The 14,971-nt window shown below is 55.4% G+C and overlaps 1 protein-coding gene across 6 annotated transcripts; it reads left to right on the top strand.

Moving 5' to 3' along the window:
* Nucleotides 1-5,168: 5,168 nt before the first annotated feature.
* LOC144264361 (N-acetyltransferase 8B-like) lies at nt 5,169-13,829 on the top strand. Of its 6 annotated transcripts, none has more exons than XM_077816088.1 (3): nt 5,169-5,483; nt 10,006-10,206; nt 10,829-13,829. In XM_077816088.1, exon 3 carries the CDS (start codon nt 10,851-10,853, stop codon nt 11,520-11,522), a length of 672 nt encoding a protein of 223 aa, XP_077672214.1. In that variant the 5' UTR covers nt 5,169-5,483; nt 10,006-10,206; nt 10,829-10,850; the 3' UTR covers nt 11,523-13,829. The 6 variants fall into 6 exon arrangements, with proteins under 6 accessions (XP_077672214.1, XP_077672218.1, XP_077672215.1 ...); XM_077816092.1 differs by having other exon boundaries at nt 10,006-10,134; XM_077816089.1 differs by having other exon boundaries at nt 10,009-10,206.
* The last annotated feature ends 1,142 nt before the right edge of the window (nt 13,830-14,971 follow it).

Below are 14,971 nucleotides of genomic sequence, written 5' to 3' on the forward strand. Positions count from 1 at the left end.
CAAAATATCCCCCAGCCCAACACCCCCTTTCCTGGGGAAGGCTTGATAAGAATCCTCACCAGTTGGTACAGGTGAACACAGACCCAAACCCTTGGATCTCAAGAACAATGAAAAAGCAATCAGGTTCTTAAAAGAAGAATTTTAATTGAAGAAAAAGTAAAAGAATCACCTCTGTAAAATCAGGATGGTAAATACCTTACAGGGTAATCAGATTCAAAACAGAGAGAATCCCTCTAGGCTAAACCTTAGGTTACAAAAAGACACAAAAACAGGAATACACATTCCCTCCAGCACAGCATTTTACCAGCCATTAAACAAAAGGAAATCTAACACATTTGTAGCTAGATTTCTTACTAACTTAACAGAGTTTCTGAGACTGCATTCCTGATCTGTTCCTGGCAAAAGCATCACCCAGACAAACAGACACTTTCAAATCTGGAGGGCAGGGAAGAAAGGATCTTGTCTCCTCATTGGTCATTTTGGTCAGGTGCCAGCGAGGGTATCCTAGCTTCTTAACCCTTTACAGGTGAAAGGGTTTTGCCTCTGGCCAGGAAGGATCTTATAGCACTGTGGACAGAAAGGTGGTTACCCTTCCCTTTAGATTTATGACGGAGCCCCTTCACCCCTGCCCCTGGTTCTTGTCACGCAGGCAGCAAGCAGTGGACCAGAAGTCCGAAGTGCAGGCAATGCCATGGTTATTGGGGCTAGTTTGAAGCAAGTATATCCATAGCTCCGACGCTGCAGAGCCTTTCCCCCTTCCCAGCTCCGACGCCGCAGAGCCCGCGTCCCCGCGTCCCCCTTCCCAGCTCCGACGCTGCAGAGCCCGCGTCCCCCTTCCCAGCTCCGACGCCGCAGAGCCCGCGTCCCCGCATCCCCCTTCCCAGCTCCGACGCCGCAGAGCCCGCGTCCCCGCATCCCCCTTCCCAGCTCCGACGCCGCAGAGCCCGCGTCCCCGCATCCCCCTTCCCAGCTCCGACGCCGCAGAGCCCGCGTCCCCGCATCCCCCTTCCCAGCTCCGACGCCGCAGAGCCCACGTCCCCCTTGCCAGCTCCGACGCCGCAGAGCCCGCGTCCCCGCGTCCCCCTTGCCAGCTCCGACGCCGCAGAGCCCGCGTCCCCGCATCCCCCTTCCCAGCTCCGACGCCGCAGAGCCCGCGTCCCCGCATCCCCCTTGCCAGCTCCGACGCCGCAGAGCCTGCGTCCCCGCATCCCCCTTGCCAGCTCCGACGCCGCAGAGCCTGCGTCCCCGCATCCCCCTTGCCAGCTCCGACGCCGCAGAGCCTGCGTCCCCGCATCCCCCTTCCCAGCTCCGACGCCGCAGAGCCTGCGTCCCCGCATCCCCCTTCCCAGCTCCGACGCCGCAGAGCCCGCATCCCCCTTCCCAGCTCCGACGCCGCAGAGCCCGCGTCCCCCTTCCCAGCTCCGACACCGCAGAGCCCGCGTCCCCCTTCCCAGCTCAGACACTGCAGAGCCTGTGTCCCCGTGTCCCCCTTCCCAGCTCTGACGCTGCAGAGCCTCTCCCCGTGTCCCCCTTCCCAGCTCCAGTGCCGCAGAGCCCGTGTCCCCATTGCGGCATCAGAGCTGGAAGAGCCTGTGTTCCCGTGTCCCCCTTCCCAGTCTTTCCACAGTATGCATCCGATGCAGTGAGCTGTAGCTCACGAAAGCTTATGCTCAAATAAATTGTTTAGTCTCTAAGGTGCCACAAGTCCTCCTGTTCTTTTTGCGAATACAGACTAACACGGCTGTTACTCTGAAACCTTCCCAGTTCCAGCGCCACAGAGCCTGTGTCCCTGTGTCCCCGTTCCCAGCTCTGACACCACAGAGCCTATGTTCCCTTTCCCTATTCCCACTTCCGCCTTCTTAGTAGGCCCAAACGTATCTGCAGTACACGCCTCTTACAATGGATGTTCTTGTTCCGTTTTGTAGGGGTGTGAGTCTGGAGTCTTTGTCCCACCTCTTTTGTATCCCATGGGTGGGGTAAGGAGTGAGGTTCTGTTCTGGTCAGGGCCAGGCTTTCTTTGGCTTTTAATGTTTCTTATGCCTCCCCCGCCAACCCCCTTTGCCCCTCCTGAATGGTTGCTTGACCTTGGCTTGAGAGAGGAGCCAGGCAGCCTTTCAGTGTGTGCTGGTATATTACACTCCCACCATGCCCTGTAACACTTTTAACTCTATTCCTTATCTCTCTTCTCATTATACTAACAAACCCATCTGGCTGGGCAGAAGCTGGCTGGAGAAAAGCCAGTGGAGAGTCTTTGGGTTAAGTTTAGAGGTGAGAGCAACAAGGGTGATGTCGTGGTGGGCATGGGCTATAGACCCCCAGACCAGGGGGAGGAGGCAGATGAGACTTTCTTCGGACAACTAACAGAAGTTTCCAGATCACAGGCCCTGGTTCTCGTGAGGGACTTCAACCACCCTGACATCTGCTGGTAGAGCAATACAGTGGTGCCCAGACAACCCAGGAAGTTTTTGGAGAGTGTTGGAGTGCTGGAGGAACCAACTAGGGGCCATGCTCCTCTTGACCTGCTGCTTTCAAACAGGGGAGAATTGGTAGGGGAAGTAGAAGTGGGTGGCAACCTGGGCAGCAGTGACCATGAGATGGTCGAGTTCAGGATCCTGACGAAAGGAAGAAAGGAGAGCAGCAGAATACAGACCCTGGACTTCAGAAAAGCAGACTCTGACTCCCTGAGGGAACTGATGGGCAGGATCCCCTGGGAGGCTAATATGAGGGGGAAAGGAGTCCAGGAGAGCTGGCTGTATTTTAAAGAATCCTTATTGAGGGTGCAGGAACAAACCATCTTGATGTGCAGAAAGAATAGCAAATATGACAGGCGACCAGCTTGGCTTAACAGAGAAATCTTCAGTGATCTTAAACTCAAAAAGGAAGCTTACAAGAAGTGGAAACTTGGACAGATGACTAGGGAGGAGTATAAAAATATTGTTCAGGGATACAGGAGTGAAATCAGGAAGGCCAAGGCACAATTGGAGTTGCAGCTAGCAGGGGATGTGAAGGGTAACAAGAAGGGTTTCTACAGGTATGTTAGCAACAAGAAGAAGGTCAGGGAGAGTGTGGGCCCCTTACTGAATGGGGGAGGCAACCTAGTGACAGACGATGTGGAAAAAGCTGAAGTACTCAATGCTTTTTTTGCCATGGTCTTCACAGACGAGGTCAGCTCCTAGACTACTGCACTGGGCAGCACAGCATGGGGAGGAGGTGACCAGCCCTCTGTGGAGAAAGAAGTGGTTCGGGACTATTTAGAAAAGCTGGACGAGCACAAGTCCATGGGGCCGGATGCACTGCATCCGAGGGTGCTGAGGGAGTTGGCGGATGTGATTGCAGAGCCATTGGCCATTATCTTTGAAAATTTCCCGGATGATTGGAAAAAGGCTAATGTAGTGCCCATCTTTAAAATAGTGAAGAAGGAGAATCTGGGGAACTACAGACCGGTCAGCCTCACCTCAGTCCCTGAAAAAATCATAGTGCAGGTCCTCAAGGAATCCATTTTGAAGCACTTGGAGGAGAGGAAAGTGATCAGGAACAGTCAACAAGGATTCACCAAGGGCAAGTCATGCCTGACCAACCTGATTGCCTTCTATGATGAGATAATGGGCTCTGTGGATATGGGGAAAGCGGTGGACATGATATATCTGGACATTAGCAAAGCTTTTGATACGGTCTCCCACAGTATTCTTGTCAGCAAGTTAAAAAGGTATGGATTGGATGAATGGACTACAAGGTAGATAGAAAGCTGGCTAGATTGACGGGCTCAACAGGTAGTGATCAATGGCTCAATGTCTAGTTGGCAGCCGGTATCAAGCGGAGTGCCCCAGGATTCGGTCCTGGGGCCGGTTTTGTTCAACATCTTTATTAATGATCTGGAGGATGGTGTGGATTGCGCCCTCAGCAAGTTTGCGGATGACACTAAACTGGGAGGAGAGGTAGATATGCTGGAGGGTAGGGATGGGGTCCAGAGTGACATAAACAAATCGGAGGATTGGGCCAAAAAAAATCTGATGAGGTTCATCAAGGACAAGTGCAGAGTCCTGCACTTAGGACGGAAGAATCCCATGCACCGCTACAGGCTGGGGACCGAATGGCTCGGCAGCAGTTCTGCGGAAAAGGACCTAGGGGTGACAGTGGATGAGAAGCTGGAGATGAGTCAGCAGTGTGCCCTTGTTGCCAAGGAGGCTAACGGCGTATTGGGCTGTATTAGAAGGAGCATGGCCAGCAGATCGAGGGAAGTGATTATTCCCCTCTATTTGGCACTGTTGAGGCCACATCTGGAGTATTGTGTCCAGTTTTGGGCCCCCCCAGTACAGAAGGGATGTGGACAAATTGTAGAGAGTCCCACGGAGGGCAACAAAAATGATTAGGGGGCCGGGGCACATGACTTATGAGGAGAGGCTGAGGGAACTGGGATTGTTTAATCTGCGGAAGAGAAGAGTGAGGGGGGATTTGATAGCAGCCTTCAACTACCTGCAAGGGGGTTCCAAAGAGGATGGAGCTCGGCTGTTCTCAGTGGTAGCAGATGACAGAACAAGGAGTAATGGTCTCAAGTTGCCGTGGGGAGGTTTAGGTTGGATATTAGGAAACACTATTTCACTAGGAGGGTGGTGAAGCACTGAAATGGGTTATCTAGGGAGGTGGTGGAATCTCCATCCTTAGAAGTTTTTAAGGTCAGGCTTGACAAAGCCCTGGCTGGGATGATTTAGTTGGGGATTGGTCCTGCTTTGAGCAGGGGGTTGGACTAGATGACCTCCTGAGGTCCCTTCCAACCCTGATATTCTGTGATTCTATGAGAAGCAACAATCAGTGTCTTTGCTCACACGTATTAGTAAAGATATAAGAATATCAAAAGTCAAACCCAAAATTCTGTCCCAGGCCAACAAACAGGCCTATATACTAACACCTAACATCCCAGAACACCCTGCTCTGTTATGGGCTGATGGCACAGGAAGGCTGGCCCAGTGATTAGGGCCCTGGGCTAGGAGTCAGAAGAGCTGGGTTCCATTGCCTGCCTGTGTGAGTGAGGACAAGCCTCTCGGTGCCTGAGCCAGGGTAACAGCACTCCCCGAGCCCGCACAGGGGGCGGGTACATTACAGGCAGATCGACGGGGCAGCTGTGGGCCATGTCAGCGCCTCAGAGGACAGTCACACTGTGTGTTCTCCCTTCCCCAGGAAACACCGAGACCTTCCTGTGCCCTCCTTTCACTTTCGCTGCTTTACCCTCTGCAGAACCCTCTCCGCTGGCCTGAGGTGGGGGTGTGCGTGGGTGTCTGTGGGTGAGGTAAAGCAGTGGTTCTCAGCCAGGGGTACATGTTCCCCTGGGGGCACGCAGGGGTCTTCCAGGGGGGACATCAACTCATCTAGCGATTTGCCTGGTTTTACAGCAGGCCACATAAACAGCACTAGCGAAGTCAGGACAAACTCAACTTTCATAGCGACACTGACTTGTTTGTACTGCTCTACAGACTGTTCGCTGAAATGTAAGTACAAGAGCCGTATTCCGATTGATTTATAATTTCATAGTACAGATGAGAATGTCAGCCAGTGTTCAGTACTAGTGGGCAGGGACACTTTGGGATTTTTATGTCTGGTTTTGTAAGGAAGTAGTTTTAAGTGAGGTGAAACTTGGGGGGTACGCGAGACAAATCAGCCTCCTGAGAGGGGTACAGTGGTCTGGAAAGATTGAGAGCCGCTGAGATAAAGTATCACTGTCAGGCTTATTTTCAGGCCAGGGACCACCCATCCGGTTAGGACTTGCAGCAGCCAGCATAGGCGTGGGAAGTAGGGGTGTAAGGGGTCCTGCAGACCCTCAGGTTTTATGCAGGCCTCCACTCCCAGCCCCATGCCTGCCCCTAGTCTCGGCCCCCTTACCTGCGTCTGTGTCCCCCCTCCCGGAGACACTGCTTGGGGTGGGAGGGCAGGGAACAGACAGGGCTAAGCGGGGTGGGGGGGCCAGGTTAAAAGTTTGGGGACAGTTTTACTGGCTTCCAGCCCCCCAACTATAAAGTGTCCCTGCCCCACAGACAGCTCTGGCGTGGCCTGTAGCTTCTCCGCAGTAACCAACGCATCAGGGATGTCTCTCCTGCACAGCGCGGTACAGGGGGCTTCAGCTAGCCCAAGTGGGCTGCGAATAACGTGGGGCAGGTGTCATTGGCCTTTGCAGAGTGCTCATCCCCCCATCTCTGGGCAAGAGGGATGGGGGGGTGGAAGGGCTGTGGCTCCAGTTTTCTCACTTCCCCCACCCCAGTTCCACCTGCAACCAACACTATTAGTTGTGGGTGTGACCCCCTGCAGCGCCTGGACGCCCCCTTGTCCTGCACACACGCAGCGGGACAGTCTCTGCCCCCAGCAGCTCCCAGTCCAGCGAGAAGCCCCAGGCAAAGGGGAAACATGCCCAGGCAGGGAAGGGACCGAGCCGACGTCCTGCAACAGGTCAAGGGCAGAGCTGGGGTAGCCCCGATCTCCTGCATGCTAGCCCACCACCCCAGCCACTAGCCCACGCTGCCTGGCTGCGGCTGTCTGCTGCTGCGTGAAATAGCCTAGGCCTGACCCCTAGGGAACGTGCTTCGCCAGGCCGCTGGCAGGGGGCGGGAGGGTCGTGGTGTGAGCCCCTTCCAGAGATGGGGGCTCGCAGCCACAGAGCAGCTCGTTATGCTGCCATGCGTAGGCGACCCGACGCTGCTATAATCAGCCTCCACGCCCGGGAACCAGCCTGAGCCTCCGCCAGCAAGGACGGAAGCAGTTAGAGGGGTGGGCTCCGGAGTTGGGGGGGGGCGAGCAGCTTATTGCTCGAGTGAGGCTGTCGGGGGGAAGCTGACCTGCTGCAAAGGCCCCGCACTGTCCCCCCCGGCAGAGCTGCCTGTGTCAGGCTCTCTCTAAAGCCTGCTTTCCCTTGAAGCAGCCGGGGCCCTGCCAGCTGGCTGGATTCCCGGGGCGGGCGTGGCTCCATCTTGGCTCTGTGCAGCTAGCGGGTGTATCCTGGTTGCTCTGGAGCGCTTGGCTGGAAGTGGGGGGCTCCACGCCGGCTGGGAGGCGCCTGGCTGGGGTCTGTGCACAGGTGAGTCCTGCCTCTGGCCAAGCAGCTGGGAGGGGCTGGGGCACTGCGGGGTGTCGCTGCGCCCGGGGGTTGACAGGCCGCCGAGCGGTGGCTGGCCTGTGCCATGGTGCTAAGTGGCTGCTCGGGAGAGGAGCAGGCTTTGCTCCTGGCTGCAGCAGGGAGCGTTTCCTGCTCCGCTGCAAAAGCAGGAACTGAAACTGCCCCCAAGGCCGAGCTGGCCAGCCGCAGGCCCCACGCAGGGCATGGAGAGGGGACTGGCTGCCCAGGCCGCAGCTGCACGGAGCTTTGGAGCCCAGGGTGTTCAGAGAGCAGGGGAGAGAACCCAGGCGTCCTGCCCAGCCGGGCACAGAACAGGCGTGACCGGGTGAGCACTGACGGCTGCGCGCTCTCTCCTGCTGTGCAAAGAGCCTGGCCAGGCCTAACCGAGGGGATCCGGCCCCCGTCAGGCCCTCCCCTGTGCCGGTCTCGGAGCATTTCCCCTGGCGCTCAGCCCCGAGGGCAGCCGTCGAGCAGCAGGAGGGTCCTGTGGTTGGAGCCCGTGGCTGGGAGTCAGGCCATCCGGGGTCTCCCCAGGGAAGTGTTAGATCCACAGAGCTTCGCACCAAAGCGTGCAAGCCCCAGTGTGTAAAGGGAGGCACTGACCAACATGCCCCCGTCATCAGCAGTGCCAGGCTCCCGGATTAGTGCCAACCCACCAGCCTGCAGCTGCCTGCTGGCCTCCTCAGGGGGCTGGGGTTATGCCACGCACTCCGCCAACGAGGCTGGGGAGAATTTCCCGATTGTTAGTTGTGTAATCCTTCTGCCCGTCAGAGTTGGCAGCAACAAGGGTTCAGTATCTAGGGGATCTATTCCAAGAACACAATGCCAAACCGGCTTGAGCCCCCACCCAGTGACCTGGGACAAATATATACCACCCCCGCTGGGCGCCTCCAAGAGGCAATACTTCCCCTCTTGCAAGCACAGAGTCTGAGTGTAGCAAAAAGCCTTTTAATAACAGAGAGAAACAATGTGGCATTACGTTGGGGAAACACCACCAACAGGATTCATAACACAACCCATGAGTAAAAATCCCACCCCAAGCAAATTGGGGCATGTCCCTTGCGTTTGGTTCTTGAGTCCAGCAACCCAAATCACCCAAAGTCCCGCAACCCAAAAGTCTCTGTCCCTGGTCAGGGCAGCCCCAGAGTTCAAACGTTTATCGGCAGAGTTTTGGAACCCATGTCCCTTGCCTAGCAAGTGCTACTTAGTTGATGGCGAGTCCCTCTGTCATAAATATAAAGGGAAGGGTAAACCCCTTTGAAATCCCTCCTGGCCAGGGGAAAGCTCCTCTCACCTGTAAAGGGTTAAGAAGCTAAAGGTAACCTCGCTGGCACCTGACCAAAATGACCAATGAGGAGACAAGATACTTTCAAAAGCTGGGAGGAGGGAGAGAAACAAAGGGTCTGTGTCTGTCTGTATGCTGGGTCTTTGCCAGGGATAGACCAGGAATGGAGTCTTAGAACTTTTAGTAAGTAATCTAGCTAGGTATGTGTTAGATTATGATTTCTTTAAATGGCTGAGAAAAGAATTGTGCTGAATAGAATAACTATTTCTGTCTGTGTATCTTTTTTGTAACTTAAGGTTTTGCCTAGAGGGGTTCTCTATGTTTTTAATCTAATTACCCTGTAAGATATCTACCATCCTGATTTTACAGGGGGGATTTCTTTATTTCTATTTACTTCTATTTTCTATTAAAAGTCTTCTTGTAAAAAAAACTGAATGCTTTTTCATTGTTCTCAGATCCAAGGGTTTGGGTCTGTGGTCACCTATGCAAATTGGTGAGGCTTTTTATCCAACATTTCCCAGGAAAGGGGGGGTGCAAGTGTTGGGAGGATTGTTCATTGTTCTTAAGATCCAAGGGTCTGGGTCTGTAGTCACCTAGGCAAATTGGTGAGGCTTTTTACCAAACCTTGTCCAGGAAGTGGGGTGCAGGGTTTTGGGAAGTATTTTGGGGGGAAAGACGCGTCCAAACAGCTCTTCCCCAGTAACCAGTATTAGTTTGGTGGTGGTAGCGGCCAGTCCAAGGACAACGGGGGGGGAATATTTTGTACCTTGGGGAAGTTTTGACCTAAGCTGGTAAAGATAAGCTTAGGAGGTTTTTCATGCAGGTCCCCACATCTGTACCCTAGAGTTCAGAGTGGGGGAGGAACCTTGACACCCTCCATCATAACAAAGGCCAAGTACAGTTCCACTGTCCTTGATTCCCATAATCAGGGTAATAACAATTTATTCTTCTTGCCCCAATAACAGAGACACTGGGGATCCCACAGCCGCCAAAGTGAGCATTTGGGGCAGCTATGGGCTCATTCTAGGCGGGGTGGGTGTGCCTATGCAAATGAGATCGGCCCCTGAAGTTCTTTTCCACAACTTGCCACACCTCACCACCAGGTGTCAGGGTGGAGCTCAGCCTGGCTCTTACCGTTGTGATCACTGGCCGCATGCGGGGAGACAAATCAAACTGCCGGACGCACACTGTGGGGGCCTGGCGAAGTGTCTGTGCAGGGGGTTTATGGCCATTCGTGCCTTAAAATAATCCCCAAGCCGCCTGCCTGCCGTGGCGCACAGAGCTGGACGCCCTGAGGGCTGTTGGCCATGCCCAGGGAGGACGGGAGGCTGATAGTGGCAGGCAGGGTCAGCGAGTCCGGGCTCCAACCTCTTCCCTGCACAGACGATTCCACCCCTTCGTTCCTCTCTGTCCCGCTGACACCTGCCCCCTCTGCGGTCTCCCAACCCTTCCTGCTTCCCAGACTTCCCCTCCCAACCCAGGACTGGGCCCCCTGCCCTGCTCCTTGCCTGGGAAGGTGAAAGAGCAGAGGAGGAATAAGGAGTCCGGGAAGTGCCCCATGGAGTCAAGGAGCTTCCTGTGGGTTTGGTTCCAGCTGACGGTTATTGTCCTTTGTCCCCAGCAGCGTGGGGCAAAGTCCCCGATGCAGAGCGGCTCTCTTCTCCCCAAGTCCAGGAAGCCTCTTCCGCTCCCGAGTGTGAAATCTCCGGGGACTCGGGATCCAGGGATCTGCTCCCAACACTCCTGCAAGGTCAGCAGGTCTTCCTGAGCAGAGTGAGCCCAAAGGGCCGGCCGTGACCCCGCAGAGCTGCAACCCCGCTGGGTAGGTACCGCGCTGGGCAAGGGGACCGCTGCAGCGCGAGCTGCTCTGGGTGTGGATCTGGGGGAGCTGATCCACGGACACCTGCCGTCCCCTTCCAGGCGGGATCGCAGCCTGGTAGTCTGGGGAGCTGCTTGGAGCGCGGGGCAGGGAACCTCCACGGCCAGCCTGTCGTCAGCTAGGGCTGGCGTTTAAAGGGGCAGCGTCCGCCTAGTGAAGCCCCCTGCCCTGCCCCCCAGCCCCTCTGCCCTGAGCCCTGGGACCGATTGTCTCTCACAGGCAGGGACAAAGAGACAGATTGTCTCTCGCAGGGCAGGGCTGCGGGGAGGGGCTGATGGGTGGGTGCGGAGGCAGCTGGGAGGGGGATGGTGAGGTGGCAGGGCTGTGGGTGGGTGTTTGCCAGGAGTCAGTGAACGAGGGGGGAGCCCAGTGCACTTGGCTGGCGCATGAGGGAGCCTCATGCTCGTCCGAGCCCCTCGCTTTGTCCCTGGGCTGCTGCCACCTCCCCCCTCCTGGCTGGGATCTGTCAGGAGGAGCAGCGGGAAGCGGGGGGCACTGCGGGAAGTGGCCGGTGGATCAGCAAGGTCCCACCTGCTCCCCTGGCTTTAAACTCTGTCTGCCCTAGGGTGCCTGGGCTGTGCGGCCCCATGGCCCCGTACCGCATCCGGCAGTACGAGGACGGTGACTACGAGGCGGTGCGCGCCATGTTCGCCCGGGGGATTATGGAGCACGCACCTGCTGCGTACGTCCACACGCTGACCCGTCCCCAGGCCCAGCTGCTCTTCCTGGCCCTGTTCCTGGCGGTGCTCGCGGCCTCTGGGTCCCTCCTGGTCTCCCTCGTGGCTGTCCTGCTGGCTCTCGCCGGGAGCTGGTTTTTCATCCGGTCTCTGTGGACCGGTTACGTCCAGCAGTCTCTTCGCAGCGACCTCCTGGACATCCAAAGAAGCTACCTGGAGCCAGCAAACTCTTGTCTTTGGGTGGCAGAGGCTGAGGGGGCGGTGGTGGGCATGGTGGGGGCCATCCTGCCGGAGGACCCCTCGGAAAGGGGGTGCGCCCTGGAACTGAAGCGCATGTCCGTGGGGAGGGAGCACCGGGGCCGGGGCATCGCGAGGGCGCTCTGCAGGACGGTCATCCGCTTCACCCAGGAACGTGGGCACAGTGCGGTCGTGCTGTCCACCTCCATGGTTCAGGACTCGGCCCAGCAGCTGTATGAGAGCATGGGCTTCCGGAGGGTCTCAGAGAGGTCCCCATCCCGCCTCGCCAGCTTCCTGCACTTCTCCGTGTTTTATTACCGATACGAGATTCCTGGCTCTCGCTGAAGGCTCGGGGGTGGCTTGTTAATTAACTCCCAGCCAGTGGCTACTTTTTTACCTTTTTCGTTGAGAAATAAACTGAACTTGGAGGAAAAGTCTCGCACACATGACATGGTTCTTGTGCTGTCTTCAGATTATTGTTCTCCCAAGGCCTCCCTCTTCACCACAGCCACCTGGGTCCCGCTGGATCTGAGCTTCACCCCTGGAGCTGAGCCGGCCAGGATCAGCCTCACCCACATTTGCTCAGAGGTTCCTAGATGATCCCTGACCCCTAAAGAACCAGGCGACCCCGGCAAGGAAACCTCTGTGAAGGTTCATTTGAATTTTCACCCACTCTTCTTCGACAGGTTCATGTCTCATTCCCGTCATCCACAGAAATATCCAATCCTTGGATCTTGCCAATTCCTTGACCCCCCCACAACATCCAGTAGCAGTGAGTTCCACAGACTGGCTGTGTGTTGTGTGGAAAAGGTAATTTCTTTGCTAGGTGTGAAAGTAGAATGAATTATATTGAAAGTATAATTCATTAAAGAAATGCTACTTGAAGGGTTTGTTGAAATATAGTTGTCAGGAAGAGAAACATTAAGGAGTATGAGACAATGGGTCCTCAAACTAATTAACTTAGAGCTCCTACTGAGCTAGGAGATTGGTAAACGTTAGTATGCAAAAAGAAAAGGAGTACTTGTGGCACCTTAGAGACTAACCAATTTATTTGAGCATAAGCTTTCCTGAGTTACAGCTCACTTCATGTTAGTATGCAAATAAGATATGTATGTATATTTGTCAGTTTCTGCTTTCTTTTCTTTTTCTTTTGTCTCTTATGTTAAATTGGCTTTGGCTTAGCTGTATAAATAAGTTATCTTGAGCCTCAGAGAGGGGCTCACATCTGGGTGCATTAGCAAAGCGCTTTGCTAATAAACAGAGTGGTCTGACAAATTATGTGAGTCCTGAATCTGACTTTGACATAGGTTTACAATGTCCCACTTTCCCTTTCGTTGGCTGTCCCCTTGATGGTGGATCCTGAGACAAGGGGAACAGAAGCACGAGATCTTCCTTCTGTAGCCCATTCGTGCTTTTATTCCTGTGGAGCACGTCACCTTAGAAAGGAGATGGACAAGAGTGAACGAGCCCAGCTTCTTTGATCTCTTCATGGGAGAGTTTTTTCCTGGCCCTTGTTTGTCCCCGTTGCCCTCCTCTGAACCCACTAGTTCTGCGATGTCCTTTCGGAGACGGACCGTATCCGGATCGACCTCCTCTTTGGTGGCCCGTATAGGCCAGACACTTGGCAGCCCTGGGTGCACATGCTCATTGCTCTTCCTCCTCGCAGCCCAGAGTCCTCGGCACCTCTCCGACACCCTCACCGTTTCCAGGCAGCACGAGGTGTCTCGATTGCAGCAGCAGCCATGGCAGGAGATGAGCGAGGGGTGAACGCCCGCTTGGCCGGAGCACACAGCTCTGTCTGGGGGTTCGTGTCCTCGGCACTAAGAGGACAGCTGGGCGGCTGGTTCCCAGGGCAGTCGACCGAGAGGCGCTAGCTCTGATTCGAGCTAGCGGGCTAAAAATAGGCATGTGGCTGCAGCCGCTCAGGCTAGCCACCTGGGTACGTACCCAGGGGAGGGCACGTGAGACTGGACGTGGGCGGCTAGCCGGAGCTACGGGCTGTTCGGAGACAGATCTTCAGGCCTGTCTGCAAAGGCCTAGACTCTAAGAATTGAGGTGTATTCTTATCACTTGGCTAGTGATAGAGGTATAAAAGAAAGAATCAAAACCACTGTCTGCCAGTGTAAGGGCCTTCTCTTACTGTGACAGTCTGGGGCCCTGTGCTTAGGCTCAGGCCTTTGGCTAAGCAGCAGAGGCAGCCATAAGCTGGGAAGCGACCGGTCACCTCCTCACATTCCAAACTAGTCACATTGAAAGAAGGTGCTATTGGGCTGTTAGGATACAATCCTGTCCTGATAGTGCCTATCGCCTCCAGAGAAAGGGAAGTGCCTAGAAAATGTAAAAGGAAACTTAGTTTGATAGCATCCTGTCTGGCAAGAACTCACTTATCAATAGCTGGGATGTGAAATCCTCACTTCTGTATTGTTTTGTCATTATAGTTCCCACTTTGCCATTGTTTGTCTGTATAATCTCTGTCTGGTTCTGTGATTGTTCCTGTCTGCTGTATAATTAATTTTGCTGGGTGTAAACTAATTGAGGTGGTGGGATATAATTGGTTACATAATCATGTTACAATATGTTAGGATTGGTTAGTTAAATTTCAGGAAAATGATTAGTTAAGGTATAGCTAAGCAGAACTCAAGTTTTACTATATAATCTGTAGTCAATGAGGAAGTGACTGGGTGTGGGTGGGGGTGGGCATGTGGGTGTGTGAGATGGGAACAGGGAATGGGGGTAAGAAAATTGGAATCATGTTTTGCTAAAGGGGGAAATGGGAACAGGGAATGGGAGTAAGGAAGTTGGAATCATGTTTAGCTAAGGGTAGGAATGGGAACAGGGACACAGGCGTAAGGCTCTGTGGTGTCAGAGCTGGGAAGGAGGATACTAAGGAAGGAAACTGGAATCATGCTTGCTGGAAGTTCACCCCAATAAACATCGAATTGTTTGCACCTTTGGACTTCGGGTATTGTTGCTCTCTGTTCATGCGAGAAGGACCAGGGAAGTAAGTGGGTGAAGGAATAAGCCCTCTAACATGGGTCTCCCAGAGCGGCATGACCCCCATGAGGCCTGCGGCGCCCCCAGAGCCCAGCCCCACACCGCACGGGGCTGGGAGGTGCCAATCTGTTGGGGTCCTTGGCTGGGTGGTGCTGCCCAGGGGGAAAGCCCTGCACCCTTGTCACCAGCCAGCAGCCGGGATTCTGCAGCATCAGCTCCTCCCCGGCCATTCCCAGGGCAGGGACTCCTGCAACCGCTGAGCCAGACCCCAGGGGCTGATGGAGAGCAGGCCCCGCAGCGGGAGGAATGCCTGGTTTTAACCCTTCCCAGCGCGAGGCTGGGCGGTGCAGTGGTTAGGGCTCTGGCTTTGGACTGGGGCAACACCAGTGCTATGCCCTGCTGCACCCCAGCCTCCCTCGGTGCCCTTGGGCCAGTCACTTCGCCTCTCTGTGTCTCAGTCCCTGGCCTGGCTGGGGCGAGCGGCGGGGTGTGGGGACAGCTGTACTAAAGGGCGGGAGGTGCCCAGACCCCAGCCGAGGATCCCAGGCAGGGCCAGCCCCAAGCAGGCACCACCACCATGCCACAAGGGGCTGCCAAGGGAGGGCAAAGGCACTGGGATGGGGGTGGGGGTGTGGTGGGAACAGCCCAACCCCACCCTGGCTTTGAACCCTGCTTGTGTTTAGGGGGCTGGGGGGGCCCATCCCGCGGAAGGAGGGGGGGAGGGGCGCGCACGCCAGCTCCCTGTTTGCCCCCTGGTTTCAAGTCCCCCCTTCACTCCCCACTGAGCCAGCCGTGGCGGG

Source organism: Eretmochelys imbricata, chromosome 4, assembly GCF_965152235.1.
Source record: "Eretmochelys imbricata isolate rEreImb1 chromosome 4, rEreImb1.hap1, whole genome shotgun sequence".
In the NCBI taxonomy this organism is placed as follows: Eukaryota; Metazoa; Chordata; order Testudines; family Cheloniidae; genus Eretmochelys; species Eretmochelys imbricata.